Source organism: Anser cygnoides, chromosome 1 (genome assembly GCF_040182565.1).
Source record: "Anser cygnoides isolate HZ-2024a breed goose chromosome 1, Taihu_goose_T2T_genome, whole genome shotgun sequence".
In the NCBI taxonomy this organism is placed as follows: Eukaryota; Metazoa; Chordata; class Aves; order Anseriformes; family Anatidae; genus Anser; species Anser cygnoides.
The window spans coordinates 91,476,871-91,503,569 of NC_089873.1; the positions used below are offsets into that span (position 1 = coordinate 91,476,871).

At 36.8% G+C, this 26,699-nt stretch overlaps 1 protein-coding gene and 1 long non-coding RNA gene across 6 annotated transcripts in view; one reads left to right on the plus strand and one right to left on the minus strand.

Annotated features, from left to right (window-relative positions):
• NECTIN3 (nectin cell adhesion molecule 3) overlaps nucleotides 1-26,699 on the minus strand; it is a 125,545-nt gene that overhangs the window by 78,321 nt on the left and 20,525 nt on the right. For all 3 annotated transcript variants that reach the window (XM_048057159.2, XM_067002444.1, XM_048057152.2), the window contains exons 2-5: nucleotides 20,656-20,994; nucleotides 14,669-14,965; nucleotides 12,576-12,693; nucleotides 9,664-9,815 (exon numbers count right to left, since the gene is read on the minus strand). In XM_048057159.2, the coding sequence (XP_047913116.2) occupies nucleotides 9,664-9,815; nucleotides 12,576-12,693; nucleotides 14,669-14,965; nucleotides 20,656-20,994 (906 nt within the window). The remainder of the gene's footprint in view (nucleotides 1-9,663; nucleotides 9,816-12,575; nucleotides 12,694-14,668; nucleotides 14,966-20,655; nucleotides 20,995-26,699) is intronic.
• On the plus strand, nucleotides 598-21,586 carry LOC136791451 (uncharacterized). 3 transcript variants are annotated; one of them, XR_010833572.1, is made up of 5 exons: nucleotides 598-952; nucleotides 1,753-1,921; nucleotides 14,501-14,600; nucleotides 18,876-19,222; nucleotides 21,456-21,586. It is a non-coding gene; the product is annotated as an uncharacterized lncRNA (long non-coding RNA). The 3 variants fall into 3 exon arrangements; XR_010833566.1 differs by lacking the exon at nucleotides 14,501-14,600; XR_010833573.1 differs by lacking the exon at nucleotides 14,501-14,600 and having other exon boundaries at nucleotides 598-872.

Below are 26,699 nucleotides of genomic sequence, written 5' to 3' on the forward strand. Positions count from 1 at the left end.
TTCTTTAACCTCTGACATAAACCAATATAAGCACTCTGCATTAAAAATCAATCTTAAACAGTAGTACAGCATTGGGAAAATAAGCAGCTCAAATACATTTTCCCCAGATTGAATATTTGCATGTCAAGTCACAATATAAAAACCTTCAAAAAAAATCAGTTTCAAAAAGTTTATTCCTCCTCATGTTTAAGTATAAACAATCTGAAAGTGATCAGCCAATGAAATGAATTGTAGATACAAGTTTAGTTTTCAGTGGTTACTACACATACCACTCCCTCCGGGATATTACCGAGCCATCTATGTGAGAAACAAAGTCTTCTTCATTGTCATCATAACATTCACCACCCATATATTTCATCCCCAATGTTCCACCTTCATAGTAATCCATTGGTCTTTCATAACGTTCCTGGTACCTGTTAATATTGTCTAAATTGTTCCACTCTGGTTTTTCAGGGTCTTCTAAATAATCTTTAGATATTAAGCTGTTCATTGGATGCTTTATTTCCTTTTTTATACTGTCAGGGTAAGAATCCACATCATCTGACTGAAGAACATCTATTTGAGACTCTTTCTGCATATCTGATGGTGGAATGTAGTTCTTAGCAAAGTAGTCACCACGGAACGTCCGTCTTCTCCTATAGCAGATAATTCCAACCAGAACACTGACAAGTATGAGGAAGAGGGCCCCACCCACCGCACTACCGATGACGGTACCCCAAGTGTCTTCCTGCATTGCTGGCAAGGATGATGTTGGAAAATCTATTATTCTAGGTTCTGTTGCTAAACCTGTGATGCCATCAGTCGAAGGATGCCAGGGAACCGTGGGCAGTCGAGTGGTAGTAGTAGGAGGATCTAATGAAAAGAGCAAAGAGGTAGACAAGACACAGAAAAGGCACAGAATGTCAATGCAAGCTAAATCAGTTAAGGGTTTATAAGAAAGCAAAGTTGATGGGTACGTCCTACAAGAATAGTTTTTCATTCTCAAGTTCACATTACTACAAAAAATGTCTTACACTTCGTACAGGCTTTGGACCAGCTTCAGTATATTGTTTTTAGTTATGTTGCAACAGCATAGGAAAATTCCTTGATGAATTTCAAAAAAGGTCATGTATAAGTAGTCATCTGGCCCTCCTCAAAGTAAGCAGATGCCACTTTTCTGATCGTGTATGTTCACCGTCCATAGTTCATGTTTAGCTCCATCATGGAGAAATGCTGTCTATTAAATAAAACCCAAGCAGTCTCCTACCTTTCCAGACAGCAATTTGGAATACCGGATCAAATTGATTGATTATGCCATAGAGTAAATTACTCCACAAACTCCCCCTTCAGAAATTGTTTAGGACACTGAGTATTATAAGAATGAAAAACTATGTTGTGTGCTCAGTCAGCAGGACATGAACGACTGATTTTAAGCTATTCTCTCCAAAAACCATGTTGCATTAATACATCTTATTCAGCCTCGCCTTAGTTTTAGTGAATGAAGCATAATTAAAAATACAATGTATTAGTTTCAAAATAACACTATCACTAAGCAAGGAGCTTTCAGGGTTTAAAATTAAAAATGGAACATTTGAGTAAAAATGGTATCTTGCATTCCCCTAAAGGCAATTTGATCCCTCATGCACAAAGAAGATTCCATATTACTTCCATGAAACAGAATATCAATTGATTTCATGTCAGATTTTGCAAGTAAGCAAGAGATTGCCAGATACCGAGCTTCTTCACTACTCAGCTTTCTCCTTTGTTCTTTAGATCTACTGTAGAAGATGCATGCATCTGCATTGAAGACAAGGTTGCAAGCGATGGGCTGATGACAGATGCTTCCTGAGATTATCCCAATCAACTTCAGTGTGATATGCAACACCAGTTTCTACCTCAGTGCTGCACTGACTACAAAGATCTTTGCTTCGCCCAATGCAAGGTAGTTGTTAAATTAAATCAGTGAATCAACATACTTTAAACATGTTATTATAGTTTGAATCTTTTAGAGAGAATATTACAGACAGCCAGGTAGATCACTAAGTTGTGTTATTATTTAAATGCCTATAAGCAAGATTCATTGAAGTACTACTATCATATTAGAGAGTAGAGAGGCACCCTGAATTTACCACCACAGAATAAAACAGGTCAAACTGGAGATTTGTTAAGCTTCCAGTTGTGTGACAAATCTTAAGCTGAAAAAATCCTTAGATATTATTTGTAATCTTACTATTCAGAGATGGTCGTACATTTCTCTCAAACTAGACAGAATTGCCACATTTGTCATCATCACTGCAAATCATACTTCAGACTGCAAAACTCATTTGAATTTAACATTTTAAGCTTGACAGAAGTTTTATACAGGTTTTCAAAGCACAAAATTTTATTACCTGATTATGTAAAAGAAGTGGTGATTTGTTAGGGAGGTATACATAAATGAAATTAATTTGACAGAAGACAGGAAACTGAACAAGGAAGATGCACTACCAAAATGAACAAGAGGAATTCAGATTATGATTTTAGTAAAAATGGATTTAAAGTGTATTTCATAATTTAAACAAAGAAGTAGAGATTAAGAAATCCAAATTTACCAGGGTTCCCATGTCCTATAAATCGAAAGGTCAAGAAGTTATTCAAGCCTCTCTTCCTTGAAAATGTACTTGCTTTAGATACAAGATTTGTTAGCTTAGCATACAATTTCAGGCAGCACCACTGATATTTATTTCCAGGATATAGATGTACACACAGATATATATACACACTTGCTTTTAACTGGCTTTGTATTTCTTCATCTACCTCTCTTTGGTAACAAGGTTTTGTGTCTTACCTTCCACATTCTCAGCATAAGATACACATTCACAATTAGGTAGCAATATCACCTTGCAAAGTTCAATTGCCACGTGTGAAACAACAGCAGCAATTACATTTATTATTACAAATATCAGTTTAAGAAAGCCTTTCCTTTAAAATATAGTTCATCTACTAGTTGTCAGGTTGGCCAACTGTATCATCTACAAACGCTAATTAGCATATTGATGTTCAACTCACTACATATATACAATAAATTCAGCATTTATTAATGATTATATACTTTAGGAATGCATATAAATACTTCTGTCACTTGTGTCGATATCTTTTATTGTTGGAGAATGACAATATTAAAACCAGCTCTCCTTGTTTATAAAGCTAATCAGAAGTAAGAACAGGTGAAGTTACCTGCTTATTTCAACCAGAGCTTTGAGGGAAAATTAGATTTCCCTCCCGCCCCCTGACTCTCCCTTCACTTCCTGCACCAGGGAAGTTTCCCAAATAGAAAATGCAATGAACCTTGCTATTCCTTTTCCCTAAATCTACTCCATAACATTAGCATTTCAGACATGTTTGAAATGCTATCTCCAAATGAAGACAATTCCCATGTTAAAAAATAGCCGAAACAGACAATGTCCTCTGAAAGCAGCCAATCAGCTGTTTTCATTATAGTAACATTTCAGGTCATCACCAGTATTTGTTTCTTAGCTTTCTTAATGTTTTCTACAAGAAATCAGAATGCACCATTTTGACTTGAAGTTAATTGTTTTAGACAGCAATTTGTTTAAAAACATCATTCCCTACCCGTTTTTTCCCCTTAACCTCTTAACTTATGACATAATGTTTAATATTATCTTATCTCTTTCACTGATGTAAGCTTCTGTTATTGTGCAAACCATAACATACCAAATTAAACATGCAGGCCAGGCAGCTGAAAGCAGAAATTCTGAAATAAGTTATCTTTAGGTTAAGCATGTCTTGATTTCTGATTGTCTCTCACTGTGGGGCCCTGTTCATATCCCTAAGATAAGCATGCTGTACTAATGGATAAGTGAAGAAGCACAGAAATATTCTTCTATGATTATATAGCTACTATCCTCATTAAAATAAAATAGGAGTCATAACTGATTAAACTAGAAGAACACAAAAGCTTTTCTGCTATGGTAGAATAAATCCACCCATTCCCTTGGCACATAAACCAGAGCTGTTTGTCTTTTCATTTCAAAGCCTTTGTTCATTTTCTACTATGGAAAGTGAGATTTTGAGATTTGTTCTTTACATCAAGTGAAGCTCTGGTAGCTTTGCAAAAACATATACTGGTACAGTATACTTAGTTTCTACTCTATTACTTCTTTCCCCCAGATATTTCCTATGACAATCAGTACTAGCTTTCAACAGTAGTTTTACTCTACTTCAGTCACATAATTTCACTCCTCCCTTCAGTGAAGGTTCCTGATACAGTTTTCCCAACTCTTGAAGTACAAGCAACTTACCCTAGGCAGATTAAATCCACAATTAAATTTAGTAGAAATATCCAACTGCATGATTCATCTCGTATCCCCATTGACATCTGCCCTTCTCAATCTCCCTGCAATATTTCCTTGTTCAAATGTTCAGGACCTATCTTCTCTTCCCCAGAAGTTCAAAGCCAGTATAAGTTAAGCCTCAAAGACATATGAGTAAGTAAATGGATGGGCTGTCTTTAGAAAGAGACGGAAAACCATCTTCAACAATTTCAGTTAATCCCTATCTCAGTATCAACAAGCATACCACTGTAAAAATCAGCTACAGAACACAGTATTTTTCAACTGCAAACCATTTCATGTGTTGTCCTATCTGAAGTCCTTCAGGAGTACAGTGACCAACTGTATAATAAGGATAAGGTAAAAATTAAATTCAATACTGGCAGACATATCCTTCAGCTAGAAGTTGTCACTTAGGCATCACTGAAAACATGTTTTCAAGTGGAATGTAATTTGGCCTAATTGTGTATTAACAGTAACAGTCATAGGCTGCATAGTTTCAAATAGCACAATAAAGTCTAGCTCTCCTCGTTAGAAAGAGACCCTACACAATTCAAGACCCCACACTTCCACTCACACATCCCTTCCTTAGCCTTGCACAAGAGGAAGGCTTGGTCTCAACTATAATTGCAAGTCAGTTGTCTTGCACGTACCTACTGCTTTGCAGTTCTAATTCTAGAAGTGAGACTGCGCCTGTACATGTATTACATGCATGTTTGAAGAGAATTATCCTTAGCTGTTCCTTCACCCACTGTTATTGCTAAATTTCCCTTACATGCTAAGTACCTAAACATTGGAGTACCTGACAGCTCTGTGTAGCTGGGCATTATAGAAAAGTGCCCCTTCTCTGAACTGCCGAAAAGCTTACCATTCAACAGCCTTACTACAGCAGGGGAAGTAGCCTTTCTATGAAATATTTCTATGACTATTTTCTGAATGTCTGAGAATGTTTTTCAAAGTTAGTACTGTTTCTCCAACCATTGCGACTCCAGAAATCAGGTAGTAGGTAATGACAATGTGTAACCCTCTCCCTAGTCCTGTAATACACAGCTTTACATCGGATTAAGGATACAAGATTTCCCTTGGATTATCTTCAGTTTGTTTCCCCTTCCCAATTTGGAAAGGATAGATACAAAGATGATGTGAGACAGGCCTCAAAACAACTGACCATTTCTTTAATCAGACTCGATCATTCATTCTTCAAGGTTGAACATACTTTGGCAGTTTCAACCTCGGGTTTCCACAGAAAATGGAACATTTTGCCTTTTTTATGGTACACAGGAAAAGCCTGCCATCATGAACGTTACCTGAATACCCCTTTCAGGTTGGAGGTTAAGACCTGTCTGGACGCCTACCTGTGCAACCTGCCCTTTGGCAGAGGGGTTGTACCCAATGATCTCTGTGCATCTGTGATATTCAGAAACAATGTTCTAAGTCCAAAGTCTGTTGTATCAGATAGCATAAAAGCTCAGTTAGAAGAGAGGTTCTTGAGATATTCTATGTAAGAGAACGAAAAAGCTCATGATTTCCAGTTAACAATGCACTTCATTTCTGCCTAACGAATTAGGAGCAACGAATTCACTAGCCTTCATCCCACTTTAGTAGGGCCAGGCAGGATCAGTCCCACATCTTCAGGCAGGGCCAGTGACTGCCTTTGTCTCTACCTGCTCTGGTGGTGTTGGTCATCTGCCTGCTGTTGTGAGCACATAGCTCTAAATGAGTTGGTAAATTCTTCCCACTTTAATTTGAAATATATTTTTTTTACAGAATACAAGAATATTTGTATTCACAACACTCCCTCAAAGAAGAGGTCTATATAGGAAGAGAAAAGCAAAAACAATGAACAAGCTCTTTTATGTTAATCCTTACAATATATCCATCTTACAAGAAGGCAGCTCTGAATTTACAAGTCAGATCATCTTACAACTGCTAGGATTGCTGGCTAACAAAGTCTGACTTGACTTTCAACAAAAACAATCTTTTCTGAAGGCAGAGAAGATGACAAAGGAAGCAAATATGCTCCTATATCAATGCAAGTCTCACAGGTCACTTCTCTCTCTCCCAGGTGGAGAAAAACGAGGCCACAGCAGCAAAAGTGAGACAGCAGAGAGCCAGGAAGATATAAAATTTGATTCCTTGTGTAAACCACTGAGCAAATCTGTATTACAAGGTTTGCCTGCTTGGCAAATCCAGCTGACAGCTAGTTTTGGAAAACTTTAACTTTTGGAATAAATCGGGAACTTCAATACTTGATCACCTCTGAATCCCGAGAGGCATTATTACTTCATGTACTTGTTCAGAAAGAGTAACTTCACATCACCAAAACAAGATATTAAGATACCTGTGCCTCTAAACAGTTATTAAAACACCTGTAGCTTTAAGTAAGATTTCACTATTTCCCCTATCCAAAGACTTACTACTAACTTGAACTAAAACCCGGTCAATCATTTAATCCCAGTCAACTACTGTTATAGCTACCCATTTGACTTAGAGTATTAAGATAAAATACTGTTTTCCTTTATTTTAATTATACCACCTTTTTGGTCTCAACGCGCATTAGCATTATAATATATTTTTGCTCAGGTTTTATTCCAATCCTGACACATTTCACATTAATAGTTATTTATTTTCCAAAGCATTTAAATAGCTTTACAGCTACCAACACCATGACTGTTCAGTAACGCTAACTTCGTAGGTTTTCTTAGACAGGTTTGTAATTAAGATTTAAAAGATGGTGTGATCATATAACTTGCCTGCTAGTTTCCAAATTTCGTTTAATATTTTTGCATAATATTTTTAATACGGTTTTCTACAGTGGGAGACAGCTAAGATACAAAAATAAGCTAATGAAATGATTGTTGCAGTCTTACACAGTTTGAGTGACACGGATAACACTCATAGGAGTGCCATGTTCACCATTACTAGACAATACCTGATCAGTTGAGTATAAAGTTGGCAAGCAGTTTAAGTTTACTATTTGCCTTACTTTCTTATACTTTTTGCATCAGTCTGTTCCTTCCATAGAGTAGCTAAAGTGATAATTACGTAACAATGGATATTTTATATTCATTTACCTGTTCTACACCATTTTAAGTGCATCTCATTAAATGAGATAGTCAACACTGAACAGCTAGTCTCAGAGTCACAGTTAAATGGGATTAATATTAATTTCTGAAAACAATACAGGTGCTATACTTTGTGAATGCCTCAACTCATTTTAATCACGCCTCCCATATACTGGCATTTAACAATGCTTTTAATCAGTTTGTTACTCTACGTAGCTTAGGGAAGATTGCCAAGTGCTAGATACTTGTCTCAGGATTAAACAAATGCGTATGACTCGCATGAGCACTAGTTGCACTGGTGTGGTGCCAGATTGTCTTTGTCTGGAAGTCACCCATATTTTCTTAGATGTGCATGATGATATACACACAAAGATTAACATGATGAAGCTTTCAAAACAAAGTTGATTTCAACTGATTACCTGTTATTACCAATTCCTAGAACATGTAGAGCCATAGCCCTTTATGAACTATCTAGCAACTGTTCAGTTTCGGATCTCCCTAAAACAGCTAAGTATTTGCAATAAAGTTACTCCAACAAAATAAAGTTATTGAACAAAGCTGAAGAGCATGCATATCAAGAGCACCCATAAATCCACATCAGTAAAGAAATTACCACAGCTTAATTATCTTAGCTGTAAACTAGTCTAAGTTATTGTATTTACCATAAGCTAGAACATAAGCTTTCAACTGTAATGCATTTCTACTTTTTCAAAAACTTGATCATTTTATGAAACCTTGACAATTCAGACTTAGCCCATTTTTGTCTGTTAGCAAAGGCTGCAAATGTAATTTGAATGATAGCTTTACATTTTCATGCATAACCATCATGAAAAGACTGACAGCAGATCATATTCATGGAACTGACAACTTGAAGAATGATGGATTTGAAATAAGTTCGCCCTTCTTTATGGTTAGAACAGGGCTGAGGACATAGCTAAACTTCCAAAATACACTAAGTATTTGAATGTTACACTCCAGAAGGATATTTCACCATATTTAATGATGCTTTTCTAGTTTTTGTCTGACTCAGTACTTCTTATAGTACAACAGTCTTTAATTGCTTTTAGACCATTACACACCCATGAGTTAAAATTTATGTAACTTAAGTTCTGTTTACAACTAAATCTACTGCCTCATAGTATTTAGAAATTTCCAGTAAACTAGCTCATTAGCTACTTAATTGGAACATACTAGTTTTCTGCAATGGCTCTCAGCATAGTTATGTCAGTATGAGTAACTAACACTGTCCCTTCTTCTATGCATGCAAGCATCTACCAAATAAGAACTGTGATTGACATGGCTTCAAGCATTCCGTATCTCCAGTTTTAGTCTTAAGTTTTCATTCTCATATCCATCTGAGTTTTCATACTTAGTTTTAGTTGTCTTCAGAGTAAGATCACGTGATTGCTTTCATGTATCATGTAACTGGTCAACTTGCACTCTGATGCTATTTTATATTGTAGAAGTAACATCAACTTACTGAACAGCTTGCAAGACCACACAAGAGAATGAAACAGTAATTTATGTCTTATTTCCTTGAGAAGTAGTAGTGTATTAGCACTTGATGATTTAGCTAGGTAGTAGTTAATTTAGGCAGTCTGTCATGGAAATTTGGAGTGTTGTTTTCTTTAGACATTTGTACAACACTATTCACATATACCTTGCTAAGTTAGTTTTCTTTCTCAACAAAACTATCATAGTAAAACATTATATAGATGCACAGATGTTTTCCAACAGCACAGGTGCTAAACAAATGCACAAGTTTGCCATATTATACAAAGCTCATCAAATAGATGTTCTGTATGAGATACTTAGCTTTATGATTATTGGATACCTGCATCCTGAGAAAAACAAACGACCAGTTAAGGGACTGCAATGCACACATAACTTAAGTTTCCTTGAAGGAAATCTGACTTCGCTAAAGCTGGTCAATCCTCTCCCACTAATAACTGCTGTTTTGATTATTATAGACAAGGTACTGTTTATTGTAGTATGTCTTGCCAAAACAGGTTAAGATTGGAAAAACAAAGTTCACCTACCAAGAAGTAGGTAACACTCTCAAGAGCTCTATGGAGACAACCTCAACCGCAATAACTTGCGCTGTATGCTGCCGTTATGAAGAGTCAGTTTATTCCCAAGTTTTGCTGTAGGTCTTAACTCTATTTCTACTTCACTTTCATATAATGGAAAGGCTCACTCTATGCATCAACTGGCTCTTCAGTTTGCTATTTCAACTACTGACAGAAGTCAAAGTTAACATACTGTTGTTGCCAAGATGTAAGACTTACCTGATATGTAGATAGTCTTCTGATCACTTCTCTGACCAAGGGCATTAGTCACCTTACAGATATAAGTCCCAGTGTAGTTGTAAGTCAATGGGCTGGTGAACTGCAGAGTGTTGTTGACAGACAGCAGTCCTTCAGGCCATTGTCCATCCAACCTAAAATGAAACAGTTGGCCATACTTCAGCTGCAAATCTTCGACTGAATTATTAATTTAACTGGGTTAAATGCTATTTGAAGTAGGCTAAAGTGAACTTGCACTGAACACTGATATTCTCAATAGGCCTTCACTGGATGTTCTCAGTCTCCAACTGAATATTTAGCATTTTAAGTTCTGTATCAAGTCCTTTAAGCATCAAATCTGCTGGCAATAGTAAATCATCTACCTATTAACATTACTTGAATTAAGTTCCTTCAAGTTCTTTTTGAGATTTTTTTTTTATCTAAATCAAGCTGTAAAGACCATTAGTTCACCAAGGTGAACTTAAATTACTGTCAGGATTACCTATTTTCCAGACAGTTCAGCAGTCACAAAGAATATTTCTGGCAGTGCAAGACGAAGTTACAGGATAATTTCACTAGCATTTGTCAGCAGGAGTTCAAGCAGTTTTTCCTCTCAACCTGTCTTTTCTTACCCCCACCCCATCACTTTCCCTTCTAAATTACAGCACTGCAACTGGATTTGATGCTTAGCAATGCATTTAGGAAAACAACTGGTTAGAAAAAAATTGTTCCTAACCTTTTGTAAACCTACTACTTAGCTGAAACATTCTACACACGGTAACAGTAACAACTGTGTAATGACAATAGAAGGGGAAAGGGCAGAAGGACTGGAACTTGTCTTAACACAGCTGCCAACTACCTACTGAAACACCTGTATAGTTTAATGCCCATACCACCACTGCATTTTATTTTGCTTTCATCTAGTGATCTGTTAAAAGCTAACAAGGACTAACTCAATATTCAAACAGGTGATCACCAGGTCTCCATACCATGGTAGCAGATATTTGCTAAATATTAAGTTGTATCAAAACACAAGAGCCACTCCAACACTATATTAGATATTCCATCAGCCTTTAGAGCCTTCTGTAACTTTCTTGGTTACTGCCCAGAGCTGCTGGACAACAGCCGCCATATGAAGCTGTGATTAACCTTGAAGCTTGATTAACCTTGTACTTCATAATATCACTTATGTATTTCAAAGAAGATTATTAAATAGTCTGTTTGAAAGTTATATCGTAATGTTTAAACTTCCATATAAACAGCATTTTTAAATCTTGTTTACCATGAGCATTTTACAATCCTAGCAAGTAGTCATCTTTGCTTCCAACAGACCAAGCTTCTAGAACTACTAGAACAGTAAAAGAACTGTTATCATTTGCAAGTCAGTAAGATAGTACAGTTTCAATATATCTGGTTTCCATTTCCTTAAACATTCAAGCTTCCCTTCTTTTACATGGATTTCCCTTCCTCCCCCCCAAAGTTCCTCATTCATCAGTATTACAACTGCTTGGGTGGATTTTATTTAAGCAAAGAGGTACACCCACTTGACTCCAGAAAGTTAAGCTTCTCTTGTAAAATTTGGTTCACATTAGCCTTAGGAAGTTTAATAGTGACTTCCAAAGCTTCAAGTGTTTAAGCGTTGAGTGTATTTTTACTGAAATTAGAATTGTATTGATTAGTTCCTATATGCATCTCTAAGTTCAAATAAAAGAAGTGAGAGGCTATAGTTCATCCCAAGAAACAAGCTGTATTGCTTTTGATAGCCTTACATGCTTCTTTGAACACAAATTTCTTTGTCATTATTTCCATCACACTAAGTTCCAAATTAAGGAATGGGATGGCAGACTACTGTAGCATATAGGTAAAGCATACATTTTAGTCTACGTATTTTAGGTGTAACCAGACCATTACATTACAACTAGTGTTAGCTGCAATACTGACTTAAGATTCCTATGCCTGCATCTAGGATAGAGTCAGTTACAGCAATGTTTTGGTTTCCTGTCAGACTGCCATCCATCAGTTCTCATCAATACCATATTTTCCAACCACGCTATGACTGCTTCTGTAGGCTATTATAACTACCATTGGGAAAGCAGGGAAATGGATTACAACTTTAGACCAGTAAATATTCCTGTGATCTTACCAACAAGAGCACTATAATATTGTGACTTACAAATTCATACCATCCTCATGGAATTATTCCTTTAGTGCCAACACTGGTACCAAATCAACTTAAAGTAGCTGGCTTTATTTCATTTTTTTCATAGTACAGATTTTGATTTGTTTGCTTTTTTGTCGTCTCGTGTCTCTTGCCCCACATACATATGTGACTTCAAAAAGCTACACAGAAAGTTTCAGAGTAGAGCCATCAAATCCTTACATTCACGTAATGAAGCTGTTATTTAAAAATCTCTACGCAATTTTATTTATTCATTCTAGAGACATTCAAAGCCTAGTTTACATTAAGCTGAACACTGCTTGAAAAACATGACAAGTTCCATAATTCAGTAAGTAGGAGTTGCCATCTCAACTGCAGTTTACAGATTTTAAAATGCAGATACTGAGAAGTGTCTATAATCTTCAAGTAATAATAAAACAGAACTAATGAAGTAATTGGATCCCTACTAGATGTATCATGCTTTGTGTATTATACTGCAACATACAGTTTATTCTAAAGCACTCTTAAGATAAGATCCTTCAAAGTTAATGACGAACTGTTCCAGGCTGGTAAACTTAAAGGATATCCACCCACCCATATTCATACATAAACCTCTTGTGCCCCATTTTTAAATGAGACTTGGTAAGACAATTACATCTCAATACAAGTCACAATCATTTTCTTCAGTTTTTTTTTTTTAAACTAGGAGTTTATACCACCAGTATCATGTGGCATGCCCCTTTTTATAAATATTTACCTGGTCCATATCAATTCCATAGGTAATGGATTTGCATCAGCATTACACCTGAGCTGAACATTCTCTCTTCCGATGAACCAGTTACCATCATAGCCAGTTACTGAAACTTCTGGGGCATCTGCCAAAAAGAGATATAACCCATCAATAACCACAGTATTTTCTTTAAACAAGCTCTGTGTAACAATCGGTTTGGTGGAACAGAAGGTAGTGGTGTTAATTTCTAAATAAAAAACAGAGGAAACAAACGGTTCCAAGCTATAGCATGATATACAGCAGTAGATAAAGTGGGGAACAGTAGAGTTGTTAGAACTGGTGCAACTGTCCCACTGCATTTTCCATAAACAGCATTTGAGTGCAATGAAAGAACTTCAGAAGAGAAGAATCAGTTCAATGTTCTTCGGTAATTTAGAGCTACTTCTCACTAACAAGATATAGGTAAGAGATCAGAACAGTGTTTTGAGAAGCAAAGTAAAGTAATTAAGAAATAAAAAAGGTCACAGATGCCAATTGAAAAGGTTAGCAGTCATCCACTGGCATTGTAATGTGGCAGGATATCGTTATGGCTCCGAAAAAGCAAGAAGGTCGCTTCAGATAAGCCTGAGAGACCTAGCTGAAATATTTAGAAAACCACGTGAAGAACCACCACTACGACTACATATAGTTGGTATAAGCTCCTACAGCCAAAGCACAGGAATATTCCCAAAAGCTGTGAGTAGACGGGAAGAATCAAGACTAGAGGAAAAAAAGTATCTGCTCTGCTCACTTGCTGCTGTGTTGCTTAGTATATGGTAGTGTTACAAGTTCTGAAACATGGCCTAGCACTACATTTCACATATTTTAGTATCAACCTGGCCCATTTTCAAATATATAACTTCAGTCTCATTCACTGTTAGAAGCAGAGGGAACCAGACATCTTTACCTGCATTTCTGTTTCCTCAACATCACTTCAATCTAGAACTTCAATTCAATACTGAAAATAAAAACCAGTACTAATCACTGCTTAGTACCCACATGACTGATTTCTCAATTGTGCTAAGAGAAGATATGTTTGTACGTATTTGGCAATAACCAAATGTTGATCCTTTAGAAGTTCAAAAGTATTAATCTTTCAAGTATTAATGTTCACATGCAGGAAAGTTGTCAAGTCCTAACCAGCATCGTAACTTCCAAAAGGAGAGAAATGAAGTACAGCTCCAAAGGCCATCTCAGTTCAAACCAGTATGCTTAAATGAACTAAGCTTCACTAAACAGAGAGTAACAAACCCACAATAGGTTTTCATCACACTGAAACAGCCAGGTTTGTTTTTTTCTAGACATTCCATTTCTTCTAATTGAATTGACAAACTTATGTGATTTAGGAGCTTTAAAGCAGCACAAAGCTGAAACAAAAGATTATCAAACAAAGAAACTGAACATAACTCATTTTGGTCACCCATTCATTGCTTAATAGAATACTGATCACATGCCTAAAGCTTACTTGCCTTAACATGTTTTATCAAAGAAGAGTTATAAGCCATCTTACTTCATATTCAGGTGTTTTAAAGATGCATATTTGTTAAACAAGCCTGGTATAGGCTTGAATTATATGAGCACTAACTGTTAACACTGTATATTACATTCATGTTTCCTTATGCAAATTAGACTGGAAAAAGCTTAACATCTAATTTGAAAGTAACTTAATCCCCATAAGCCATACTTTCCATTTGTCTTCATAACCACAAATCCTCATTAGAACTCTTTTTAATACTACTAAAATCATAGGACACTAAATAGTTTACATATCAACTTAGTTATTTTGTCTGTAATCTTTGTTATATTAAATACAAACATGAATGGTAAGTTCACCCATGAGTCAGTATCCAAAACAAATAGTGGAAACAACAGTATTCTAGTTTTCTGACTAGACTTATTTAAAATTAAAACAGAGACCCCAGATTCCTACTCGTCGCTGATCTACTTATTGTCACGTCGTTTTCTTCAGTTTTCTTTTTCCTGAAGCTGTAAGTGCTCATCTCCCTGTGGAAGGTACGCACTGATAAAGAATGTGGTTATAATACATAAATCAAGTAGCAACTATTCTGAAGTATACTTACACTGTATATCCAACACATGAGAGTATCTTATCTCCTTTTCCAAAGCTGGGTGCTTCACAATACAAGTTATACGTCTTCCTCTTGCAAATCGTGTAGGGACAATATTATACTGACTTACAACTGTCACTGTTTCATTTGGAAACAAAGTAGAGCTGGATTCCATTTCACCAAGACCTCCTTCCCAGTCAATCTCTGCAGCAGGTTTTCCAGTGGCTGCTGTACAAATTGCTGCTGTTGTTTGATTTGCACCATCTATTAGAGGGTTTGGTCCTTTTGTTAAGCTCACAACAGGTTCAACTAGGGAAGGGATAAAAAGTGAGTTTAAGCAACAACAGAATTTCCAAAAGTGTCTGTATGTACAAGAATTAAGCAGACATCTAAACCATTTGAAAAGCCCATGCTAATCAGGTGTCCTGGAAACAAATAACATCAGTTATCAAGGGTGAAAGCTGTACAATAGTTTGGCCCACTGATACAAACTCACCTCCACCCACCCACTGAAGGGTAAGGTTGTTCACTCATTATGTTTAATGTGCTGACAGGGAATTCCAGAGTGGTTAGGTTCACACCACCACCTACAGTGCTTCATTTCCAGTGTCTGACAGATTAGCATATTAGATTGAAAATGTGCTGTTAATTTATAAGACGCTTGGGTTCTGCTGCACTTTGAAGTTTTATACTTAAACTATTTATCTATACAGTCATTTTTTATCATTTTAAAGTTAGTGGTCTGGGGTTAGAAAACTGACTTAAGAGTTTAAGCTTCATTCAGTTGGTCATTGCAACAAAACAAATGGATTCCAAGCTAAAAAGAAATGAAGCCAGGAATTACCTTTAAAAATGCATTTTAACATATGTACATACACAATCATGATGCTGATTATATGCACAAATGTGCAAAAATATACCTGTACAGAAACTTACTTACACATTTAAGTTTAATGCAAAACTTAAATCTATATAAGATATATAGAGGCATAAAATAGACATATAGACTGTCATTAGATATAGATGTAAAAAACTTGACCCCAATACGTTGGGCAACACTCAAGAAAAAAAACTCTACTCAAAGAACCTGACTTCCTTGTAAGCCTGTTGCTTACCCCCAAGTTTAGAGCATGCTTGTTCTCAAGGTTAGGTTCCTTATGCACAGACCACTGCATTCTGAAAAGCCTTTAAAAAGGACTCCTTTCTGTTCCAGCAGTCTCTTCCAGCCCCATAAGACTCATCCACCAGTTACTGCCTAAGTCAGCCAGACCATCTGCTGTTTCTGACACAAACTAAGATTTTGGTGTTTCAGACGGTCTGTTTCAATATCCAATACTGGCACATATGGGTTTCCCAGTAGCATACTAGCCTATTACAAAACCCTTGTCTTGTGATGCAAATAAGCAATCTGAGCCCTCTGAAGTGAAGCTATGAGTATGTACTACAATGCTTCACAATCTACCTCAGTGGACCAGCCCTCAATAATTACAGGCCACTGGCAACTCTTGCCACTTGCATATTTCAATATCCTTTAAGAAAGGCTGTGAATTAGACCTCTGCTTCTTACAAAAAAAGCTAGCCTGCATGTTTTAAAACACAGAGCAGAGTTCACAAGAGCTGCCAATATACTTCTCCAAGCAACAATACCTGCAAGAGACAACTAACTAATATGCTATTTCAGCTTGAGTGAGTTCCGTTTTAGAATCAGTTTGTCTGCCTTCTGCTCACTCTATACCACTCTTCAGTCACTGAAGTTGGTTTATTTGTTCAATTACATTAAAAAGAAAGGCAACTACTGAATGGAAAACCTTATAAAAAAATCTGTTCTCTCCTATGCCTAGGATATATCTAGTGCTTGAAGAATATACCTCGTAAATTGAAAGTTACTTGTCTTGGGGAGGAAACATTTAGAATGAACTGCTTTCTACTGTTTTTCTGAATGCCTACCCCTTTGTGATTTGTTAGTGACCCTACCATAAATAAGCCAACAGCAGGGTTATTCCATCAAGTACTACATTTACTGTTTTCAGTTTGAACCATCTACCACAGAGCATCTTTCAGAGTTTGATACTGCATACTCCAACACTACCAACAACTTAAGTGTTCTGTAATAAGCTTGGATATTCAAACTGATGTACATATGAAGCATTCCATTGTCTGAAATAGCTTTCAAAACCTAGCATAGATATTTCAACATTTTTAAAGTTTTACCGTTTGGCAAACAATTTAGTTTCCCTGATTTTACATAAGCATTACTCCCTCACTCTCCCCAAACCACCAGTAGTAACCTCTTCAACAGCTTTTGTAGAGGCTTTATCAGTAGCATTACTAAAACACAGAAGTAAACACCTGAAGTTACACTTATGTCTCACAAGCGTAAGGATACTTACTTTTGATGTACCACCCACTAACCTCCCCCCAACCTCCAAGATCTCCATCACTACAAAAAAATCAAACAGCTTAGCAGCTAGCATTAGCTTTTCACATCAGAACTTCAACATATTTTGAGCTAGAAGTAAAACCTTCATATAATCTATTTCTTTGAACTTTCCTCAAAGATACAAATATACAGCTCCAGAGTTTTCCCCTCTACCCATTTATGAAGGAATACAAGGCTCAATTACAAGTCTTAACAAGCATAATTGAGATCTCCAGATCCAAAACAGACTACTCAGTATGCTGTTTCACTTACCATGCTTGTTACAAGAATTTGTCTTCAAATATCAGGTGCCAGAAATGAGGATAGTTTTAAAGTGATTTTTTCTTCTACCACTGTGCACCAGAGGTCTGGATGGAAATGGCAAGATTACAATGCCAACAGTATTATTTTCCTTTAACATTAAATTTACTGTGACACTGGGAATTATTAGTCCCTTTTTCATCACAGGTGACATGTACTTCAACTTTTTCCAAAAACAGTATTTCTACTCTTCATTACCTCTCCCTCTCGAAACTAGTAACCTTATCCTTCTGTATAATAAGGAATCTGGCCTACTAATGAACCCTTTGGCATTGATTTTTCTATATCAGTTAGTTTACTCATTTTTTATCGATTTTTTTCTTTACACCTGTATCTTGTGTTTCAAAAAACACAGTTAAAACTGTCTGACAAGGATCCATTCTGTGTACCAACACGCATCTTTCTTTAAATTCTCACTGTAAAAATCTGCACAATAGTGTCTGGGATAGTTCAGGGGAACAGACCTAAATTCACTATCACCAGCTCATTTGCTTCACAAATTTTAAATCCTGTCTTGCATCGTTAAGTGCTAGCCTCTTGAAGAACAAGATCTACTTTACCATTACCCAGGCTTAGAAATCTCGCTTAGCAAGACAGTAGGAGTAAAACCAAACCAAGTACTTAAATAGTCATATACAGCATTCAATGGAATAACAACATAGAGGTATGTTATCCCCTATAAGCTACCCTGTTGAAGAAAGAAAATATGGTATACAAAGACCATTTTGGCTCATTTAGTCAGTATCTTGGTAAAGAAACAGGCAGTTCGACATAACTTTTTAAACTAGGGCAAAAAAAGTAACTTTGAAGAACCAAGATCTTAGAAAAGATTAATTTACCTGTTTGACCCAAAAAGCATGTGCATGTCTTCATCATCATAGCCTCTGCTATTACACTGCACTTCCTCTTAAGAAGGCACAAAATACTAAGCTAAGCTAACTGGGAATAAGAAAGTCAGCACATGTGGTAACTCAATTTAAAGAGTGTAAGATATGTCCTGAAGTGCCATCGATATACTGTGGTAAAACACACAACACTTTATCCTGTAGGTTTTTTTTCCCCCTCCATTTGTTTTCAGTGTCTCGTCTCTGCTATACAGCATACAAGCACCTACTACACCATAGAGTTAAATGTACCCACTACGCGTATTAGGGCAAATGCTTCCTTGCTAAATAAGATCCAAGCGTAGAAAAAGGAGACACTGATTGGATGGGAAATAATCAGTTTCAGCCCCAGGACATGAACTTCCCTCACTTATGGGAGAGATTTTTAGAATAAGGGAAAACCACAGTCCAGATGAAGCTGAGTAAGTCACACCAGGTTTTTGGGTTTTGATTGGAGCTATTCCATGCCTTAAGACTAAGCCTGTGGTTGCTGAGCTCAGGCTACTACAGCTCAAGAATTACTCTGTTACATGCATATTCTGAAGACCAGGCTGAGTAGTATTACTCCCCTATTACTTTTACTACTTAACTCTAGATGTCAGTGCAGGAAAGAGTTCCCAGAAGGACAGAAGAACACCGAGACAGAGCAAGCCCAACAGTTATCCAGCTCTACATGCAAGCCAAGCACCTGCTAACCAGGATGGAAAGGCAAGTTGTTTTAAGAACGACAATTTGAAGAAAAGAAAGATGCCTAGAAAGACTGTCTTGTGACAGGAGACACTAGCACACTCTCTTCCCCCCTCCCCTCCCCCACTCCTATCTGCTTAGAGAGCTGTACTTAGTCTTTTGTGGTAGATGTACTACTCAAACATGCATATTTGTCACTATTTTTAGTATGAGATGCATCCTTGCCGAGAATTGGACAAGTTTTAAAATTCAGAGGTAGGTACCATGTCACTGACAGGCTTACAGCTATCAGCAACCATCTACATCAACCATGAAAAAAGCTATTAACAAGATGACTGTACACCTGACATCTTACTTGATCTATTCTAACTAATTTTCAGTAATAGATAGCTCAAACACATTGCAGTGCTATCTTTTCAAATGCTAAACAATGAACACACAGGACATATATTTGCTTTCCAAGTTCCAGGGTCTCCTTACATTTTTCACAAACCTAAGATTTGAAGGACAAAATGGCCAACTATTAGGAAGGTCTGAAAACATCCCAGAAAGAAGGACTGACCAGAAGAGATGATGGATACCAGTAAGAACCTCCCACTGTATACCAATGAAATTGAACCCTGAAGCCCAGAGATTTTTAAGTAGTCATGGTCATTACTGCTTGTATTACAGACTGTATAGGGGTGGAAGAGAGAACCACAAGGCCACGTGCTTTGTATCACACAGAACTTCTTTGAATTTAGCTGTTTCAAATTGGATCAAGTCACTTGCTTTGATGCATTTATTTTGCCCCACCTTGTGGTGAAAAATACAGTTCACATACCACACTAAAGCCATCTGACTTATGTTGTATGGAATTCTACTACTGTGGAAGAGATCAGAGACCAAGAATATCCTAAAACACACATTTACTTACAAAAATAGAAGGGCAGCTCTGCTGAACAAAATAGCTAACTTGCAGCAGATGCCGAAACAACTTAGTTTAAAATCAAATATTATAAAGAACAGTTAAGTAATTAGGTTTTAAAGTTTTATCATAAAGTGATCATTTTATTTCATACTGTACAACTACCCAAGTCAGCCTAGAATTCAGTACTAGTCCTTCTGACAGCATTCCAATACAAAACCATCAAGAGGGACAAAAAGTAGTTTAAATTAAATAAGGAATTTTATTTACACTTCACATTATAGCTACCCATAACTAGACAAGGGTTTTAAATCCCTCTCTTCCCACAGTTCCCAATAGTAGTCTAGACAGCTCTGCTTTTATACTGCATAGGTAACATCACCAACCCCAAGCAACTACATTAGCTTCCCATATTAGCAGCAAACTTGCAAGGGAATGTAGGCCAAGTGGTGGCTAACACTGCCTTCAACAGCTTCACAGCACACATGCAAGTCCCTAGTATCAGCACTGCCAGGTTAAAATTCTGAAGACCTGTCCAAGATGTCTTCAAAGGATTTCTGAGAAGGATCAGGACAATCCAAGTGTAAGTTCTAAAAAAGCAAGGCTCTAAAGAAGACTTATCAATGAAGCTGTTAATATCAAGATACCTGTTCTGAAAGAGTAGCGAGTATATTTTTGTGTTGCCAGGGGGTTAAAGAGTAAAATGCAACATCGAAGTCTGCAGAGTTTTGCTAACAAGTTAGTGCTATTAATTCCACTTCCTTTCATGAATGTTACTTACCTAGTACTGTTACAGTTATTGATGACTGTGCATTTCCAAGTGGGAATGTAACTGCCTTGCAAATATATTCTCCTGCATCAGAAAAGCTTACATTTTTCAGGATGATTGTTGCATCGGTGAGCGAGTAATTTTTAAATGACACTCTTCCTTGGTATTTTCCTTGAATAGAAATTCCATATTCAGGGTGATGAACAGCAATCGTCTCTGAAATTTTACCGTGCATCTTCTCCCAGGAAACTTGTGTTATTGTTTCATTTACATCAATTATGCATTTCAGTGCAACCTTCTTCCCCCAAACTGCTGTCACATGTGGATCAACAACTGGTCCAGCTAAGGTACCTAAAAACAAAACAATCATTAGTTTGTACACAAGAAGGTTATGCCTCCAAGTCATCACATTAAGCCTTCTTCATCAGTTAGCTTGCCTTTTACGAAGAAGTCCTACTTCTTCTGAGGAACCATAGTCTAGCTGATTCACAGCAATGTACAAACACATATTGCTCTTACAAAAGGCATGCTTCAAGTAGCAACCAAACTAGATGTAGATCTATCATTCTTCAAAGAACATTAGGATCAATATGCAACATTCTGTAATGACAACCTGATAATCATATAACTGGTGCATCCATCCTTTTGGCACGTGAACTAGGTATCAGACGATATCTAGATCCAGAGCAACAGGCAAAAAATAAAGAACTGGTTATTTCTAAACTTCAAAAGACTCCTAATAGAGACCATTTAATGAGAAATATATAAGTTAAGCCTTCTACCAGTCATAAATTATTATTATTTTTTTTAAGTGTCTACAGGTCACAGCAAAACCTGCCTCTTAAACTACTTCATCTCCAACACTGACCATCAACTTCAGAACTCAGATTTAGCTTCAACACCCCCTTGTTTCCAGTGAAGACATATCATCAGATAAGCTTCCTGCTATAGTGCTGTCTCTTCGTACTATATCTTTCCTCTGTATTAACACAGTAAAACTGCAAGAGTAGGGATGTTTACTCTTCACTTAAGATTCAATTTACTTCTATTCAAGACCTAAAATATTTTCCACAGTAGAAGTCTTATTCTGAGGTCAGCATTTTGCACTACCTCCTTCCAAGACAGGAAATCCATTAGACCAAGAAGTTTACACCTGTTCATTAAACCACAAGTTCACAGCTTCTTCTGTGAAACAGATGTTCCAATAACTTCAATCATTCATTCTCCAATTAAACTAACAATAAAAAAATCAAGGTCTTAATCCACACTGCATTTATTTTTACTGTGCTTAAGTTTTCAAGGTACTATTTCAACTGCTCTGATTTTTTCTTCAGTTGTCCAATTGGTACTTGAGCTGTTACTTATAAACTTCACCTGGGAACAAGATTTAGGTCCAAATTTTAGTAGCACAGCTTTCACATACATGAAGAGGTCATTCAACTGGAGACATGAACCATATTTTTGGTCAGAAAGTCTCCAGAGAAAGAAAAAATGTTTTCAGGAAAAATTCTCTATACACCTTTACATGAGTCCCTTGTTGAAAGCTTTACATTTCCCATCAATTGATTTTTCAGTGCTCAAACCATAACTAAGTCACTTAAACGAGTAATTTAAAGATTTAGATAAAGATTTAGTCTGTACAGAACTCCTGACTAATACCAGTAGTACGAAAACACTAAGTAGCACAAATAAATCCAACTAAGGAGAACTTCATACCAAGACAGCTGATAGGCCAGTAGGGGCTGGTACAGGGAAAAAGGCCAGAAAACAAAAATAGGTGTAGTCAAGGAACACTTGCTAGCCTCTTCACACTTCTGCAACTAATATGCATTGAGACAGACACTCAAAATCAGGCAGCTATCTAAACACTTGATTGGAACAAGCAAAGTTCAGCCCAAATTTAGTCTCCACTTGCCATTGCTACATTTAAGCATAAGGTGGAGTGTTCCTTAGAAAAGCTAACTATTGCTTTCTGCTTCACATATAAACAAGGCTCACAAGTTTTATTTCTGTGACACATCTTCAATTATACCATGTACTGTGTTTCACAATGTTCACAATGTACATATTCTATGATGTCATAGATGCAACAGAATGATTTTTGTTCAGAAATCACCAATTCAGAATGTTAGGCCTATACAAAGTCTTCATCTGTACCAAACATTGATAGAATGATCAGCTGTATGAACTGCAACCAACTACTACTACGTACAGAAAAGCCTTACAACATCACATAACAGCAGCTTTGACTTCTGGGAAGGCAACAAACTGAATAGGAAAGTCAGTCTACTTAGTAGCACAGCAAGTAATTTGTTTCCTTTTAAATTAGGGCTGTTCTTTTTGACAAGTCCAATTCCAATAGTTACAGGCATCAGCTACATGAAGATAACCAAAGCACATTAAAAAATTTCAATACTCAACTAACAATTATTCCTGTTTTTTTCTGTTGTGAAAATCAAATCTTTTTCACTATGGAATACGTTTAACAGCTCATTTGTGCCGTGAGACCATTGTGTTATTTCTTACGTGGACTGCATGGATATTTTCAGCAGTCCAACTTTGTTGTTGCTACTTTTAAAGATTTACAGGCTGGAGTGAACAGGCCTCAAATACACCTGACCTGCTGCAGCTATATAATATTCATCAGAAACATTTTGTTCTTAATTTACCTTTTCCATTACAGGAAACTGAGCCAACAGAACATTAAACCAAGTTTTACAAATTTCTCTTTTCTTTGGAATTTGAATGTATCAGGAGACAAGATCAACTCACCTGTGTGTGTCATTTAACTTGCAGTTACACATCGTTTGCATAAAAGTAAATACGGGGGGCAGGAGATGCATAAAGGAAGTTAATCTACTGTTAGCAAAGGATTAGCAGAATTATCCATAGTAATTTCGGGGATGGTAAAGTAAATGGATGGTATTGGCTGTGTTTAATACAGACTGAGGAGCCTCCCTCAAGTATATAGCAAGGCTTGTGAAAAGTTAGGTAAAACTAGTAGCTGCACTTTTAGTATTTAGAAAAGCGCAAACACGGGGAAAAAAGCTCCTGAAGAAGCTGCCAGCACCTAGAACAAGTAAAAGCAGCAATGTCTAAGAAATCACTTGTCAACTGCAACCACTAACTTACACCAAGAGTAGGAGCAAACACCTGCCCTACTTTTCTATACTGTCGCACAAAATGAGAAAAAATTGCAGTTCCAAATGCTTGTACACCTTACACGTAAGTATACAGATTCTTATCCAGGCACATTAAAAACAAAAGCTACAAACTCCTGTAAATATCAACTATTCTTTCCTGACTCTCATCAGTTTAGTATTTTCTCCTCACCACTCAGGAGTTTCCTGTGCACCTCACCTTTCAATCTCAAACTCAGAAATGGTTGTTCTATCTACACAGCTATAAAATTTGGGGAATTTGTGAAGCTTCATTTTGTCAAAGTGTATAGAAGTCTGTCAACTACATGACCAATATCACTTCAGAAGCACTACTATCCTTCAGTATCCTTCGAAACAACCTTTGAGTAGCAACCAGAAAATTTCAGGATTCAGTCAGTCCACAAAACAGCTTTCTCACACTAGTAGCTCTTCCAAAAATGTAAACTGCTTGCTGCAGATACAGCTTCCATTATACAGGGGCTATTAACCTTATTGAAAGGTTACTCACTCATTCTTTGTATTCATTACAAATTTTTCAGCATCAGCATGAGGCTTAAGCCATAATTCATCTCCCAAAGCAACCCAAAACAAGCACACAAAGAGAATATACTAGACAGAACTTTAGAAGATCAAAATACCAGTACCAGGCAATCATGGAAGACAAGTTGTCCTGGTTTGGGCTGGGATAATGTTCTTCAGAGTTGCTGATATGGTGCTATATTTTGGATTTAGGATAAAAACAAAGTTGATAGTTCTTTTAGTTGTTGCTGAGCATTGTTATTCTATAAAGAATAATTTAGGCTTGATGGGACCTCTGAAAGTCATTTAGTCAATAAAAGCAAGAGCAATTTCAAACAGCTTGCTCGCACCTGTCTGGTCATTTTCTGTGTTTCCACTGAGAGAGATTTCACGAGACACCTGAGATTTTCTTTTTCCAGATTCTCCTTAACACAAGGCTCAAGGGTCATCTAACACCGAGTCTTTTCTGCCTATTTCCATGTATACTAGCAAACACCACAGTATTCTACTATCACTGCAAATGCTCATTCTCACTTCAACTGCAACCACGCATCTTACAATCAAATATCAACACAAAATCATTTTTGCCACACTCCATGTTTTCACAACTGAGAATACTGAGTAGGCCAACAGGCTTTCTTCCCTTATAACACAAGGTTTCATTCATTACAAACCAGCAACTTAAGACTCAATTTTGCATGATTTTAGGAACATATCTAGTAACTACTACTGCATGAACCAACCATATAGTTGCACTGAATGTCTTGAACCTCTCTTACTGGAAAACTGTTACAACATGAAAAAGTATTTAATAATCTTGTTAGGCTTCAAGTGCTAGGTCAGAGCAGAGCAAGACAGACAAGCTATGACTGTGTGAAGTTTGTTGCTCCAAACTAAATAACTCACACGGGAAAGCAAGACTTGAGTTACTTCATGGGGAGGAAGATGTTACATACAGGCAATTCTGTACTTCAACCACTGATAGTTTCATCAAACAATGGTACACTTCTATTCATTTAATTGCCAAGATTTAAATTCTTACAGTAGCTTTTAGAAGGCACTGATGTTTGGAAACATTAAGTTATATCATGCAGAACTCTTCCAAAGGCAGTGACTGTGGATGACTTAACTGCAAGTCCATACATCAAACACCTTTCTTCATTTCCTACTTTGTTCCATAAAGCAGTTATGATCCATTTATGATACTGTGGACACAAATTTAATGCTTAGCACTGAAAGACAAGTAGTAATGGGTAAAAAAATTAAAAACCATAGATTCTCTCCTTGTTATTCAGTAACTTAAAAGTTCTGGTCCACCTCACCTCCACTTGCCAGTGTTTTTATGACTGATGGCAGGTCTACACTCTCCTGCCAACAGTACTCTCCTTCCCACTACTTCCTCCCCACCCCCAAACAAAAAAGCTCACATTATTTTCACAACACAGCTGAAGTAGTCTATAGGAGCCTTTTCTGAAGCTCTTTGTTCTGCAGCTCCTGCAGTTTGGTCCTATTTCAGTTTGGTGTTAGAAACCAAAACCACCTTCAAATACATTTCTTGCTTTTGCATTAAGTTCTGATTGTAATGCCACCTTTATCCTAGTACCATTCAGGGCATTAGCCTGAATACTGCCAGAAATTAAATTTGTTGTAAAAATGTTTATGTTTTGTTGAAATAAAATTTAAGCTGTACCCTGAAAGATCTCTTAAAAGTTCATGTTCTGATACAAGGCTTTTTGTATGTTGAGCACTACTTATCTGGACATACATACTAAATGAAACTACTACTTACAGTTTGATTAACCAAAGGTAGTAAAGTCATGAGCTTTTAGTTGATGAGGTTCTATTGCCTACTAACAAGCAACTTGTGTTAACTACAAGAACTCAGTCTTGTTGCTGCCTCAAGGATTTCTGCACACTTCTGACTCCCATGGAAGTCACCTGTTCCTCAATTCTAATTCATTTCAAGGAGGACAGTTTTACACACATCATTGCCAAAGAGAACAATTCAAGCTCTCAGGGGCTCTTACTGTTCCCCTTAAATGTTTCCAGAAGGAATTAAAACAAAGCACACATAATGAAAACAGTTTATTGAAGCCATCTGAAAGATCCTCATGTTTAAAGTGTTACAGGTAATGTAAGCCACGACTTAGCAAAGCTTATCAGAATTGACTCATCTGCTCTGTTTCAGTTCCTTCTACACCCAGAGAAGACTTTTTAGAAAACCACTTGGATAGCTCTTAGCTCCATCCTGTAACCTTCACAGGTATGTGCCTACTACTCTGTCCCTCCTACAGTCAAGTGAAAAACACATCTCCCATTTGCAGAACTCTCTCTGGTTTTAACCTTCAGCTAGTTGCCATTATTTAACTACTTATG